This window comes from Calidris pugnax, unplaced genomic scaffold, assembly GCF_001431845.1.
Source record: "Calidris pugnax isolate Ruff unplaced genomic scaffold, ASM143184v1 scaffold171, whole genome shotgun sequence".
Taxonomy (NCBI): Eukaryota; Metazoa; Chordata; class Aves; order Charadriiformes; family Scolopacidae; genus Calidris; species Calidris pugnax.
The window spans coordinates 8,620,822-8,636,777 of NW_015091064.1; the positions used below are offsets into that span (position 1 = coordinate 8,620,822).

Below are 15,956 nucleotides of genomic sequence, written 5' to 3' on the forward strand. Positions count from 1 at the left end.
TTTTCTTTTGAAGACAGTCTCCTTTAGTGAAATTAACATGCTTCAAACACAAAGGTTTTTACAGTTTTTCAGTTGAAGGTTTCACCCAAAATATCCACAACAACAATTGCTTGTGTTCTTGTTGCCTAAGAGACTCTGCAAGTGTCTTGGAGAGTTTCACCATGGTAAAGAAAACCTTTGTTTATCTCTGAGATTAATAGACTTTTTTCAAAACGTAAAAAAATAAATACCATGTAACTTTAGCTAGTCAGACTGCCAAGTAAAATTTGATATATGGCAAAGGAAGAAACTGAACTGTTATGAAGAATTTGTAGACAGCCTGTTTCTGCTGTCCATCCTCAATGACTCCATCCCATTCCAAATCTACTTGAAGTATATACAACCATGGGCCTGAACTGAACAAGATGCTTAAGAATATGTTAGGAAAATAATTTTGAGAGAATAAGGGTATTCAAGCACTGGACTAGATTCCACAACCTCTCTGGGCAGACTTTATCATAGGAGATTAAATAAACATCTGTCAAAAATTGTTTAGAAATAACTGATCCTGCCTTGAGGTGGGGAAGGGGTTGAATTATATTACTCTTCACGGTCCATTCCTGACCTAATTTATGCAGTTGATAGTACATTACTAACATAACCATTTAATTTATAAATAAAAAACCTTGAGTGCCTGAGATACACCCACAGGGGTGAGAATATTTTTCCTTAAGCAGCTTATCCCAAAGCCAGGACTTTACAGAATAAAACTATAATAGATTCAAAAGTGATGGGTGGCCAATTGAGTGGTTTAGCACTGTGATATCTGTGGCTGAATTGCCCTTTTAGCTCTGTTGGTCCTGCGGCTGAGGGCTGGTGGAGGTGTGGTTGGTAGCACAGACAGGACTGATTTCATGCTGGACAACAGCAACAGCATCCGTGTTAAGCAGAGGCTACTCAGCCTGCCACTGAGTCCAGTCAGAGACTGTCCTTTCTGGTTCTGAGGGGACTCCTATAAATCACTTTTTTTTTTTTTTTTTTTTAATTACCTGCTAGAGTGCTAGTCTGTCAGAACGCATATGACTGTGGCTCTGGGCCCTGTGTCTGAGGGAACCAGCACCTGGTTTGGGATGTGCTCGCTGTTGAGGAGACTCTGAAGAGAGAAATGGTGTGAGGGGGTGTGGGCTGTGCTCGTTCATGGACAGCAGATCTGCTGTCTGACATCAGGCGTGCTGCTTTTCCTGTCTGGGTATCTGCATCATCTAATTTTCTTAGGTAATTAACCTTTCAAAGCCAAACTACTTCAAACTACCTCATGGAATAGACTTTCACTGAGGACTTCCTTAGACTCTAGACTAATCTAATGATGAAAGAAGAATGCAGGGTGGTTTTTTTTAAGAAATATGTTGATGTACCTTTATTCTATGTCATTTTTCCTATATGGAAACGTATCTGGTGCTGGGATCATTGTCAGATGTTCTTGACCACTAATGGTACTGCAAATTACCTAATAGGCATAACTATAGGATTCTTTTGTTTATCATGCTTATTGGAGAAGTTCTTGAAGGGGAGCAATGTAGGACTCAGTGGAAAATGCAGTACGTAATATTAATTTGAGGATGGGAATCTACAGAAACTGCCCTCATTGCAGAGATCCTTTGACCTACAAGTTACAATGTTCACTTTAAAGAGTACTTCTTGTTTTGAAACTGTACTCTTGATGGGTGTCATTAAGATGACCTGTCAAACAATGTTATTGCCAAAATAATTAACTTGGAGAGAGAGAATTTATTTTACCATCAAACCACATCAATACTGACCTGGTTGTAATAATGCCTTTGAGATCTTCTCATCATCTTAAATATTTCAGTGAACTTCAGCATCTGGGACAATATAGCTCAAGGAGGTGCTTATTGTGGTCAGCTCTCCATGGAAGCCAACAGATATTGTAAGTGCAGCTTTATAAGTATGCTTAATTAGTGGGAATTTACAGGTAGATTTTCAAGTAAACGCATTTTAATCTGTCAGTTCCACTTAGTTAAGGTGGATAATGATCTTTTAATTGATACGAACAGAATATAAATTGCAGAGCCTTTGGGAATGTTGCAAGGTGCAAGCCTTATTAACTGTCATAATGTATGTTATCTCTAGGAGCTTTTCAAGTAAGGAAGAAGATAGCTTTTTCTTTTTTTTTTTTCCTCTTTAAATCATTTTACAGGATGACATTCTGATAGCTGGGTGGTATTAGATCGAGCTCCCTGCTCTTTATGTGTATGAGAAAGCAATTCAGATCAGTGGCTGTGTTCCCAAAGAAGCTTCTGTCATGCTGATGCTACAACCAGCACTGTTTTTCCTTGCCCCTTTCTCCTACCCACCCCTGAGCAGCATCCTCATAGTGAAAATCAGCTGAATTTAACTTTGAGAGGCTTCATTTTACGTAGCCATATGCAAGTTCAACACCTTATGACATTAGTCATGTAGGCTGCTTATCTAGTCAATAGAGATGGGTTTCTCCAGTGGGTGATTCACCCCTCCTTAAAATGTGTGCTTCAGCCAAGCAGTATGAGCCTTGGGCTGGAGGTGCTTATTCTTCTGTTCTTGCTTGTGTTCTTTCACCTTGTGTTCTTTTCCATTTCTTTCTTATGCAATCTTTCGGGGGGAGGCAATTTTTTTAAAAGAAAGTGTATTTTGCCTTGAAGACTATTTTTCCACAGATACAGATATTTAAATAATTTTACATTTTATTGTCAGCAGTGTTCCTATCAGCTACTGTTGTTTCCAAATGATGATAATTTCTTTCTCATCTACATTTTATTGCAAAGATGCACAAACATTTGGCGCGTGTTCAGTTTCTGAAATGGTCTGGTGACATCAGTAGAACTGTACCAGGGCTGAATTTAGCCAAGTAGGCTTATGTGGAAGTAACATCAGAACAAAATTTGGCCCTGGATATTTCAATTCAAACTTTATTTGCCTAAGCTCTCCTGGGAGGTTGTATTGAATCTATTTTAAGAGAAATGTAGTTGCATAATTCTATTATTTTCATGGCATTTTAATGCAATATTCTGGATAAAGGATGTCATTGCCAATGGAATATAAAAAATAAATTACACCTGAGCAAATAATTTAGCAGATTAATTTATCCTCTTTACCTCACAGAATGTCCATAACCACAGACCAGTTTCTTCAGATGGTCTTGCTATTTGTGCTGGATGACTTTTTTTTTAAGCTAACCTGTCTCTACAGACTGTTTGCTAATGACTTTACAGTTAACTTAACTGTGTCAAATATTAAAAAGGAGAGTTGATGGTTACAGCTTATATCACAATGAAAGAGGCTGTGCCAAGTAATACTGCCTTACATTTTTTCAGGCTTAATTATGTGTGCTAAAGGAGTTATTACTGCCCAGCTGACAGGCAATAGCTTAAGTCATACTAACTGGATTTCAGTCCAAATCCTTAATAGTGATTGATCAAGTAAATTATACATGCATTTAGATGTTTTACTATGCTCAGTGAGTCAGAAAGCATAGACAGTACTTTTAGGTGGTGCATTAGACAAGTATGTGCCCTATGATGAGAAGACAAATTCAAACACTTAAAAAATCAGTGAAAATGTTGATGCTGAGCTCAAGTTTGTTAGGATCACATCCATGTAAGTAGCTAGGGTGATTGGTAGAAGCTCTTAACTGTCAGGAGATCAGCAGAAGTTAGAGCCCAGGTGGTTGTCTGCTTCATTAGGAGGCAAAATCTGGTGCATGGGGATGGTTGGATGACCAAATAAGACTCTTTAGAGTGAATTTGCTCAAAATTCAGTTTTCTGAATTGGGAACACTAAAATGGAAATCTACCAAGATCACCAGATTCTTTGGAAAAAATTATCCTTGAGCTCTGTAAATAGTTTGTAGAGTTATAAAGATTTGCCTGCCCTTTCAAATTCAAGTCAGTGTTGCGTCCCTCATGAGTTCATTGTGAGCAGGACTTGGCCCTTGTTGTTTATATTCTTTCAACTTAGAGGAAACCATCCTAAAACGTGACCTTAGTCTTGAGAAGTTTATGAAGTGGTACCATGTAGCAAGTAGGAGGTGAGGCTATAGACAACATAGCCATGAAGCAAACTGGTGGAAAATCTGTAGGGATGTGTGGGCTTTGAATATTTTAAGTAGCAAAGCACAACATAGTCTATCCAACTGTAAATCGGTTAAACTTTCTTTCCATTGTGCCTGGATAATCACAGACAGATTAATGCTAACAAAAGCTGAAACTGTCCCAATTTGGAATTACCAGTAGCCGAGGTACTTCCATGCTCAAATGTGCAACACGTCAGAAAAGATGTACAGAGGCTTGTGATGTAGGACCTCACAAAATATGGGGACTTTGTGTAGAGAATACGTGAAAGATAACTGAGAAAGAGAAACTTTGCTGACAAATAAATTTGTGGTGTGGGGATCCACATTGCCACTAAAAATCTGTTAGGGATTTGTTCCAGAAGAGATTGGAAACCACAGCACTTTGGGGTATGTTATACATCTGTGTCATAGCTCTCTCAAAGGAACTGTATATATAAACTCTGTGTCTGTAACTCTTCTTTTGTGAGCTTTAGGGATTTCACAGCGTGCTAAAAACCCAGAAATTTGCTATCCCCCTTCCGAGCCAGACAATGGGCCTGTGGCCTCACCAACAATGTATGACTGCAGAAGCGCTGGCTAGAGCCCATCTCCAAATTGGATTGGGAAGAGTTGGATCCTGTTGCTTTGTTTTTTATTCTAGTGTTTGTATCCTTTTCACACAGCTTTCCTTATGACTGGCTTTTATTTGGCCCTCAAGCTTAACATTTGGAACTTCTATTTGTTGTTTTTTTTTCCATCATCTCAGAAAATAATGTTGATTCTTCCAGCAGGCATCTCTCTTTTGTGTTTTGTTTCATTTTCTATTCTATATGAGTTCTTATCCAGTAGCTCATTGAGGCAACTGAAGCAATTAAAGCAACCAAGTAACTAACATCTGGTATGTGTTTGCTTACTCTCTTATACTCTCTCCAGGGCAAGAAGTGTGTGCTCTGGAATGGTTAGCAGTTTATTATGTTATATATGAATACTTGTTGTTTATAGAAGATCAAAGAGGCTAATGTTGCACTTCATGTTGAGAGTTGCAAAGTTTGTGGTAGCTCTGTGTTCTTAGGATGTTCATGACACAGGCTTTGGCACTCCAGGAAAGCATCGTCTTCAGCTAAGCACAGTTTTACCCTTGAGGAAAAAAGTTGGTTGAGTAAAGGGTTCCCTCGAGTAGAGAGCATGTTGTGCTGAGACAGAAGTTGTCATCTGTGGTCTTTGCCCTGTGGCTGGAGTCACTTGTTTTAATGCCACAAATTGTTCTGATGGTGCCTGGCACAACAATATCCTGGTCCATGGCTCAGAAATCAAGGTCCGTGCAAGCAAAAAAAGACATTCTTCAGATCGTGAAGCTCCTCTTGACATAGTTATCATGAAACTTTCCTGTACGTTCTTGTCTTAATCTAAAAATCAGTTAATAGTAGTAGTATAGCAGGTTCCAGATCATGGCCTTCCTAAGCAAGATCCATTTTCTCTCTGTATCTTGCATGAATTACGCCTACAGTACCCTCAAAACAAAGCAGTAAATTATTGCTCGCTGAAATTATTATACAGAGCAATTACATGGAGGCACCATTATGAATATCATCTGCATAATCAATATGGTTTTATATTGCTGTCTCAACAGTAAATCAGAGTCTAGTGTCCTAAGGATTTGCTGAGAACTAAGTTCTTGCATTAGTTATTTCTGAGTAAAACTTGCTTTTTTTTTTCGTTAGTCAGAAACACCTGTAGGTAATATGAAATTTTGATGATTTTGCCTATTTTTTTATATTAGCTTACATTTCTACTGCTGTCATCTCCATGAATTGCTGAAAGTGAAGTATAAATTTTACTCACTGAAATTAATCCATAAATAAGTTAGTTTGGTTTTGAATATAGTTTGACCTCCAATCACTCCGGTCCTTGAGATGAAAAAAAAAATAAAAAATATCAATTTACAGTGTTGTAAAAACCCAGCTTGGCTCTAGATCATGAGTAAAGCGTGGTACTGTTTATCAGCTCAGTCCTGCTGCCCTTCATCTATGAGTAGAGATCAGTGCTTTTATTTTATGTCTTAATCATTCCTAAAAGCTAAGCCTTGGGAAGTGTCTGGAGCAGCTGTGTCTTGCAATCATTCTGTTAGCTAGTAAATGCCTGTCTTCAAACTAAGGTGTAAAATCACTTCTATGTACACAGTTTATCATGCCGTAAAAGCTGGCTATTTTCTGTCTTGCTTAGTTAGAAAGCAGTATGTCTCATATAGGGCTTGCCCCATTCCCCTATGTCTCAGCAGAACAAGAACTTTATCTTGATTGACCTGTAGGCTATGCACACAGTAAAATTAATGTTTCAATCTAATTTGGATTTAAGATAAGTTGTTTAAAGGGGGTTGTAGTGTGGCCAGAAAAGAAATGCTTTTTTGCATTTTTAAAAATAACATTCTTTTTTCCACTATATAAATAAAGCTTCCCCTGGATAGAGATCTGTTTTTGCAGAATAAATTACCAGAGCAAATATGTAGTTTCAGTGTCTTCTGGGGCTGGTTGTTCGTGTGTTATACGTGTCGGTAGTTGTTATACATAGGGAGATTACTTTGAGATTTTGGAACGAGTCCCACGAAGAAGCAGAAGTAGAATACGTGAGGTTTACAGCATCAGACCCTGTGTTCCTACTTGTGTGAAGGACTATCAAAAAATAATACAAGGAAAATAGGAAGAGAGAACAGCACTGAGTAGGTCTCTAGTGAGGTTTGTGACAAACCTAAAGATACCCTTGAGTGTGGGGAAGTTAAAGGTGAGGTGAGGGAGAAGATCATGGCTCAGAAAATGGATCTGTATTAAAGCCTGATGTACGTTAACTTGTGCCCTGAAACCGTGCTACCATGAGCTCCCAGTGATCTGTTTCTCTGTTCTCACCTCATCTGGAAGGCTCCAGAGTGGCAAGAATGAAACAGAAGTCCTTTCCTTCATGGCAGTTGCAGGGACTTGCTGCTCCTCTAAACAGTAGGTGTTCTCCATTGCATTTTGTAGATACTATGAAAGTCTCAGCTGGAGGGATTCAGCTTCTGGCTGATAAACTCTTCAGCTCTCTGGACAGTTTGGTGCTTTCCCTCCCATCATGGATCTGTATCCTTGGCATTTAATCAGAAATTTGAACCTAGTTTTTAAGGCTTTTCCCATTTCCATATTTTGCTATAATCAACAAATGACAAGGACAAAATTGCACATGAGGGTTGACCCTGTGTGAAGTAGGATGGGGTTATCTCCCTTTAGATCTTGCTGCAGTAAAAGGAGATTGGGAGCTCTGCAGCAGAGTGAGTCCCTCCAAGGCAAGCAGCCTTGATGGATCACTCCATTTGGCATGATAGATTTGGGATCAGTAGCTCTGCGATGCAACTAGTTCAGTCAGTCTGTTTCAAAAATGATGAGGAAATCAGTACTGGATTAGGTAGAGGTGCCTAAGAAGTTTTGTAGTGAGTTACTCTGGGTGAATGATGGAGCTGTAGCTAGCAGTGGTGGAGATGCAGACTTATCTCTGTTCAGGGTATTCACGATTGATTTGTATCAAAAAGTCGATTCATCTCAGTCAAGTCTTCCCTTCTCCACAAGATCCCATGTTTCTAGTCTATTATTTGAAGCTACAAAAAGGTAGCCCTTGCTATCTTCACAAATTCAGGGCGTGGGGTATATGGCTCAAAAGAACTAAGCCATTAGTGCTTGTACCCGAGGCTGAATGAAAGCTGAATTGTTCTAGCGAAGAGTGAATAAAGATTGTGGGGTGGAGTTATTTTGTTCTTTTGCCTCCTGCTTGTGCTGGTGGCGTAAAGTGGGGTTCACCCTTGAGGCCCAGTATCCCAGACATCCACTCTGGCACTAACTGAAGTCTACAGTGACTCCTGTTTGAGGAAAATGCCCAGGTTTCTTTTATGTAAAGCAGTGCTGGAGCTTCTATCTCATGCCAACATACAGCAGGGGTTAAGCCCTGGTGGTGCACACACTATGAACAGGGAAATAAATATAACCTTAATGACCTTCACTAACTGAGTCAGGAGACCTTGAGGAGCCGCAAAAAATACTCAAACTTTAATATGTCCCAACTTTGAATCATAATTGGTGCTATTGCAGGAGGCAGTGAAATATGGACAGATATAGAAATTACACTCTGTTCCTTGAGTAGGTTCCCCAAGCCATTACAAAGCACCAAAGCAATTTCATTGCATGATATGAGTCCATCTGTTAGGACTGGAGAATTATGATGCTCTCTCATCACATTGAAAATTCATTGACTTCCATATTAAATTGAAATAAATTAGCTTAGTATACATCAATTAATGTTTAAGTGTCAGAGATTGAAAAAAAAATTGCTCTCTTCATGATCAGAAGTTATATATCATCTCATGACAAGTGTAAGAACTGCCAGTTTTGGCTTGAAGACAACTGCTCCTTAGAGGGAAAGCAAGAGCTAAGTTCTTCAGGAGAAGTTAACTTATTTGTTGGTAACTATATCTGCCTTTTTGAACTCAGTTTCAGCTGAGTGATGTAACTTACAGTAAAATATGAAACATTGAAATGTCCTTCTGTCTGTCTGCAGATGTCCACAGTTACTTGCTGAGGCAACATTTCTCTGGAAGTTCCATGTCTGGAAGCTCCTGTTTCCAGAAATGACATTTCAACACCAACTTCTCAGCATTACCACAGTAGTTATGGCTATGCTGTGGCAAAGTAAGAACTGCTTCTGGAACTGACCAATGTCATTAGAGGGTTGTGAGACTCCAGGTGAGTAAGAAGGCAGGCAGAAAAATACCTTCAGGGAGCGCAGATACCCAAATGTGTACTAAACAAAACTCTGAAGTCCGGAATTGGAAAGCTTCAAATACATATTTGATATGTTTTCAAGAATACAGAATTCTCTTCTATGGATGACTCTAGAAAGAAATTAATTCATATGACAACAGCTGTAATTGCAGTCCACATTCCATCAGATAACCTTGAAAATAGTGGATTATAAATTGCAACATCATATGAGTCAATACAACTCTACTGAAACCATAATTGAGAGACACCTGCTCTTAAGCTTTGTCCTAAATGTTTTGATGAATTGACATGTTTTCTGTCTTTAAACTAAAGATTTTTTTTGCATCATTGAAGTAAACTTATTTTATGACTATTGATTTCAATATGATAGTAGAACAGAGACTGATTTACTGATGGATTAAGCATTTTTCCTCCACACTAGAAAAAATTAAGGAGAACTAAATCAGAACCCATTGCTTTCAAATTTGCTAAAGCTGTGTTAAACCATCAAACTGATTTAAACCTACTTCTGTGAAGTGCTGAATAATGGTATTCATCATTTCATTTCTTTTTTTTTTTTTTTTTTTTTTATAGCATTTCACAGTAACTGGAGATGGAAAAAAGAATGTTTCACAAGAGCAAAAACTAAATTAAGTGCTCTAACAGTATCTTATGTTCTTTCCAGGTTCAATGTAATCTCATTGGGCACCAGCTGTGGAACTCTTTCGTTCAAAATGGTTTATGGTGAATTTTTCCGCAGACCTGGCAAAGATGCAGAACTTATCAATTTGAATGTGGGTGGCTTTAAGCAGTCAGTGGATCAAAACACCTTGCTCCGATTTCCACATACCAGACTAGGGAAGCTTCTCAAATGCCATTCAGAAGAGGCAATTCTAGAACTGTGTGATGATTATAGTGTTGCAGACAAGGAATATTACTTTGACAGGAATCCTTCCTTGTTCCGATACGTTCTGAATTTTTACTATACGGGCAAACTTCATGTCATGGAAGAACTTTGTGTCTTTTCCTTTTGCCAGGAAATAGAGTACTGGGGGATAAATGAGTTGTTTATTGATTCCTGCTGCAGCAATCGGTACCAAGAAAGGAAAGAAGAAGGTCCTGAGAAAGACTGGGATCAAAAGAGCAATGACAGAAGTATAGACTCCTCTAACGAAGAGTCATCCATATTTGATAAAGAGCTGGAAAAATTTGACAATCTGTGTTTTGGTGAAATACGAAAGAAGATCTGGGTCAGAATGGAAAATCCTGCATACTGCTTGTCTGCCAAGTTAATTGCTGTGTCGTCCCTGAGTGTTGTCCTGGCATCAATTGTGGCCATGTGCATTCACAGTATGCCAGAGTTTCAAAGGCTGGATGCCAATGACAGGGAGATTGAAGACCCTGTGCTGGAAGCTGTGGAGATTACGTGCATCATCTGGTTCACTGCTGAGCTAGTGATCAGGCTCATTGCTGCTCCGAGTCAAAAGAAGTTCTGGAAGAAACCACTGAATATCATTGATTTTGTCTCCATTATCCCATTTTTTGCCACATTGGCTGTGGACACGAAGGAAGAAGAAAGTGAAGATATTGAAAACATGGGGAAAGTGGTCCAGATCCTGAGGTTAATGAGGATATTTCGCATCCTGAAACTGGCCAGGCACTCTGTAGGACTGCGGTCTTTAGGTGCCACTTTGAGACATAGCTATCAGGAAGTTGGACTTCTGCTTTTGTTTTTGTCTGTTGGGATTTCTATTTTTTCAGTGCTTGTCTACTCAGTGGAGAAAGATGATGACTCATCAGAACTGCACAGCATCCCTGTTTGCTGGTGGTGGGCAACCATCAGCATGACCACTGTTGGTTATGGGGACACTTACCCGGTCACGCTTGCTGGAAAGCTGCTTGGCACCCTATGCATTATCTGTGGGATACTAGTGGTAGCACTTCCAATCACCATTATTTTCAATAAGTTCTCCAAGTACTATCAAAAACAAAAAGATATTGATCCAGACCAATGCAACAATGATCGCAAAGAGAAATGTAATGACCTACCTTACTTTAACATTAGGGATATTTACGCAAAAAAGATGCACTCCTTCATTTCTGGCCTTTCTTCAGTAGGAATTGTAGTCAGCGACCAAGATTCAACAGATGCCTCCAGCATCCAAGATATTGAGGATGTTTATAACACAACATCTTTAGAGAATGGTACAGGAAAATGAGTTGAATCGCGTTCTCTTCCCTTTATTTCTCTTCTGATTCTTGGTAAATGTGGACTTACAAACTTCAGTGAATTTATTAAGAGCAGTTAATTCTCAGGGTACTTAACTCAGCCATATTTGGACATTCTTTGCTCTGAGGATGCCATAAAAGCTTCATTGTTTATATGAGGCTTTAAAATATGCCTCATATGATGGTTTAGTTTTTACACAAATAATATTATGCATTTTTTGAGAGAAAAAGTCAGGAAAACAGTTTTAAATGTGAGATCAGTATTTGTTTGGTTTTGTGGGGAGTTTTTCTGTTTTATTGTTTGTTGTTGTTTTTTTTTTTTTTTTCCTCTGCAGCAACCTGATAGCTTATACAGAATCTGTTTTTATAATTTGCTGCTGTTCAGGTAGAGATATGTTACAAACATGTAAGAACCATCACACATGTCCATGAAGTTTTTACCTGCAAATGCATCAGGAAAAAGAAGGAATTATGTACATGTAAAACTGTGCTCACTAACACATTTGTGTAATCTTGGAGTTGGGAACCACGTTTCCTAAGTTGGGGCAGAAAATATACTGGTACATATTGTTTTTACTCCATGGAAGCATAATATTTATGAATTTCTTTCCAAAAGCACAATACATTTTTAGTTTGTTAAAATAAATTAATCCCATTGTGCCTATATTTTTCCCAATGTCCAGCATGGCAAAGCACTATCAGGTCCTGACAGGTCTAAATCAGGAGTCCCATGATGAAGAGTCTGGTGTAGGCAGGACAGGAGCTTATTGAACCATTTAGCCACCTCTTCTGCCATTGCAAACCTGAGCAATTTTGGTGCCTGGAGAGGATCCTGCTGTGATTAAGACCACCCTGGTGGCTTCCCCAGAGGCTTTGTTTTGTGGGCACTGAAGCAAACGTCTGTGGTGGTCTTTAGAAGTTATTGCTCCCTGCTGTCAGCACTGCTCCTTTGCTGGAGGTTGCTGCCTCGGTGGTAGGAGCAAATGGGAGCAGCATCTCAGCTGCGCTGGTTCCCAGACCAGGGTTGTAATGCCAAGCAACAGAGATGTGCAGATGTGCTCTTCTCTGCCATATTGCACCCATCAGAGATGTAGGGTGGGCACTGCGTGTGACCCCCCCTTATCTTAAACTATTTCAGCTCCTTTTTCTAAAGCTCATCTGTTGGTGATGGCAGCTTTTCTGGTTTGTACTGTGGGCTGGAGCGGTGCTCGTTCCTGGCAGAGTGCTGCAGCTCTGTGCGTTCCTCTCCTCCCCAGGGATTTCTTATGTAGCCAGCTAATCCTGCTCTGGTTCAAGCTGGATCTTCTTCGGCTATTTAAAAGAAAAGCCAGCCCTCGAGCCCAGCACAAAGGAGTGCTGGAGAAACTTGAGGACCTTAGAGAAGTCCATAGTGTTTCTGAACACTCATTTTCTCTCATTTGTCTAGTGACTAAATTAGATGCTGGGCAGTGGAGAATCGAAGATACTGTGATGTTGATATTTTCCTTAAAGAGAGGCTTTTTTTTTTTTTTTTAATTATTATTGGGCCAAATGCTGAAGCCCTTACTGCGTTTCTGCACAAGTGGATCAAACTCAGTAGGAGTTGAAGACTGAGTAAATCCAGAAGATGGCAATCGATTTTAGTCTCTGAAGAGGGCTGATTTTTTTCAGGTGTCTGCCAGGTTTTCTGTTTCAAAATGCATTAAGTAAGTAGCTGAGGTGCATTTACATTTACTGAGGCATGTAGCTTTGACCTCTTTCTGAGATGGAGAAACAAAAAAGAATAGGATGGATCAACCTATACCTTGAGAAGAGGTGTCCCTCAGTACTGCTGTGCACCATGTAGTGATGTGGGACTTAAAGAGAATATTTTGAACTTTGGAGAAACTTCAAAATTTGGCTTATTACTTGCTGAGTGTCATAAGTGTATGTGATGCTTCACAGATAATCAAGGTTAATTACTCCCATAGTTAGTGCAGGAATACCAAAAAGGAAAGTTAGCCCAAATGTGTTTTGTTCTTACTGAACAATGAACATTACAAAGTTGCAATGATATAAAATATTAAATATGTATGTGCATATGAATCCAATAGCAACCAGCAGAATAACAGCATAAAAATTACTCTCTGTCCAGAGAAACTCTCTTGGTAGCCTCCATATAAAGATATATTACATTGCCAGTGAAGTTCAAAAGCAATGAAAAATATTGTAATGCAACAAAAACTGCAAGAAATTTGTATTAAATAGTTGAAAAAAAACCTGCTACTGAAATATCTCATTTTATATATCAAGCGTTACCTATAGAACACAGAGCATACAACTTTTTGTATTAAATTGTAATGACTGGCAATTTTTCATGAAATTGATAAGATCTTGATCAAACACCTGGATCAATCTTAAGGCTGTGACACTGTTTAAGTTCCTTTTTTAATGCATAGCTACAACTTGCAGCAAGGTGAGGCATGTCTTTTGGAACATATCAGAAGGTAAAGTACATATCCATGTCTCAACGCGTTGCATGTTATTTTGATTTCCATCATGAGATCTCACCTTTTTCCAAATCAGTTCTGTCTTTAAAAATGGCTTTGTTGTTTTCTGTTCCCTTTGCTGGCATAAATCCAGCACCTTGGTTTCGCATCGGTGTGAGTGGGAGCAGGATGTGACCCGTGTTTCACTCCAAAAGATACTCCCCTCAAGGCAGAACCACAGTCCCGTGGTACGAGAGAGTGTCACCTGTCCCGAGTGTCAGAGGGAAGTAGATGAGAGCGAATACTGAGATACTGCTTGTTCTTCCTGCCTGTAGAAGCTTTTAGTAGAATTTACTGGTAAGAAATAAGTGCAAGAGGGGATTGTTTCTTATTTAATTTGTTGTCTTCTGTGCTCTACAGTTACATATATCATCGATGTGTAATATCAGTGTCAGCAGAAGGTAGATTGTCTATTGTTTTTATATTCCCAAGCTGCATGTTTTTCTCTTTAAAAACGCTTCCTAAATTCTCTTTACCCAGCTGCTCTGCTGCAGATGCCGAAGCACAGAAAGGTTACTGCTCAGATATGCATCACATCTTGTATGGGAGAGATTTGTTTGTCTTTATACAAAACAGTTTACTGGCACTTTATTATTTTCTTGGTCTTGACGGCAGATGCTTCCCTTTTGATACCCAGCGTTCCCACAGCAGCATCCGTCTCTGAGGCGGGTTTTCCTAGTGTAGTGTGGGAAGACACCACTGCACCGCCTTGCAGTTCCCTCTCCGAGCAGCTGCCAACTGGCAGGGGTGTCACCCAACTGGCAGGGGTGTCACCCAACTGCCCGCAGCTCGTCCCTTGCTGGGAGCAGGGTTTGTGGCTGCCACCGGTTTTCAGTGTGTGGTAGAAGAGGGAAAAGGCCAACGTAGAGGCATGAAACAAGAGAAATGGGAGAAGGTAGGAAGCTGTCAATCAAAAAGGGGGACAGAAAGCCTGAGAGGACCTTAGAAGAAAGGAAAAGAGAAAGAGGTTGACCAAAGAGTCCTCAGTTGTCTTCGCTTTGTTATTTTTTCTTGCTTTTCTTCCCTTTCTTCCCCTTCTGCCTCGCATCCCCTCCTGCTGCCCCCTGCCCTCCCTTCCCACCCAGCCTGTGGTCCAGCAGTGCTCTTTCTGTCCCAGAAGGAGCGTCTTTCTGAGTCCAGAAAGGCATCTTTCATCCACCTGGCTGGCAGCGGGCAGAACTTAGCAGGGATAGAATTAGTGAGCGGTCCTGCTGTGTATACGAGCAGTGATTACCGCACTTATGGGCTGTGCTTTTTTTGTAAGTAAGGTCACAAAGCAGCTCAAATCAATGAGCATAAAGGTGAGCTAAACAAATGGCACTGTTGTGTCAGGCTGGTAAACCAAATATCACTTATGGCTTAGGTAGAAATTGGTGTCAGGAACCATAATATGAGATATTACCATTTAAAAGCAGACTTGGTGCCGAGTCCCGTGCGAGCGGGTTGCTGTCAGGGAGTGCTGAGAGCATCAGGCAGATCTGGCTGGCAAACACAGTACCCGGGCTCGCGGCGTGCCAAGGGCTCCTGACAGGCTGCTGGGGATTAATACATTTATTCATTTCCACCCATTCCTAACATCTAGAGCAAGTGACAGAAACCCACTAAGCTGTGGAGAGTTTCTCTAATATTTTTTGATTAGCTGACAGTGTTTGTGAAGCTGCTAATACCTCTTCATCCAAAAGAGGACATTTCTCAAACAAAATCAGAGTACGCCTGTGCTAGATGTGCAGTTTGTGACTGATGGCAGTAGCTCGGTCGCAGTCAGTAAATATTGCTGTCTGGCACTGTATGGCTGCGGTGCTGTTGCTTGTATTTCTGAAATGTTTATGCTCTGTCAATCAAGAGGCAGCAGATGCCATTAAAACCATCTCAGCACTTTCCTGCTGCACAATAATTGTGGCGCCTCTTCTGAGCCCAGCAAAATGCCATGACTTGCTGAGATCTCTATTTTTTTTTTTTTAATACCTTGAGAAGAGGTGTCCCTCAGTACTGCTGTGCACCATGTAGTGATGTGGGACTTAAAGAGAATATTTTGAACTTTGGAGAAACTTCAAAATTTGGCTTATTACTTGCTGAGTGTCATAAGTGTATGTGATGCTTCACAGATAATCAAGGTTAATTACTCCCATAGTTAGTGCAGGAATACCAAAAAGGAAAGTTAGCCCAAATGTGTTTTGTTCTTACTGAACAATGAACATTACAAAGTTGCAATGATATAAAATATTAAATATGTATGTGCATATGAATCCAATAGCAACCAGCAGAATAACAGCATAAAAATTACTCTCTGTCCAGAGAAACTCTCTTGGTAGCCTCCATATAAAGATATATTACATTGCCAGTGAAGTTCAAAAG

General features: G+C 39.8%; 1 protein-coding gene across 1 annotated transcript; it reads left to right on the forward strand.

The window, feature by feature from the left end:
- The first annotated feature begins 8,761 nt into the window (after positions 1-8,761).
- On the forward strand, positions 8,762-11,369 carry KCNS3 (potassium voltage-gated channel, modifier subfamily S, member 3). Its single transcript, XM_014956762.1, has 2 exons — positions 8,762-8,847; positions 9,551-11,369. Exon 2 carries the CDS (start codon positions 9,600-9,602, stop codon positions 11,082-11,084), a length of 1,485 nt encoding a protein of 494 aa, XP_014812248.1. The 5' UTR covers positions 8,762-8,847; positions 9,551-9,599; the 3' UTR covers positions 11,085-11,369.
- The last annotated feature ends 4,587 nt before the right edge of the window (positions 11,370-15,956 follow it).

Coding starts and splice junctions, on each gene's coding strand:
- KCNS3 (XM_014956762.1), top strand. CDS start 9,600: ATGGTTTATGGTGAATTTTTCCGCAGACCTGGCAAAGATGCAGAACTT.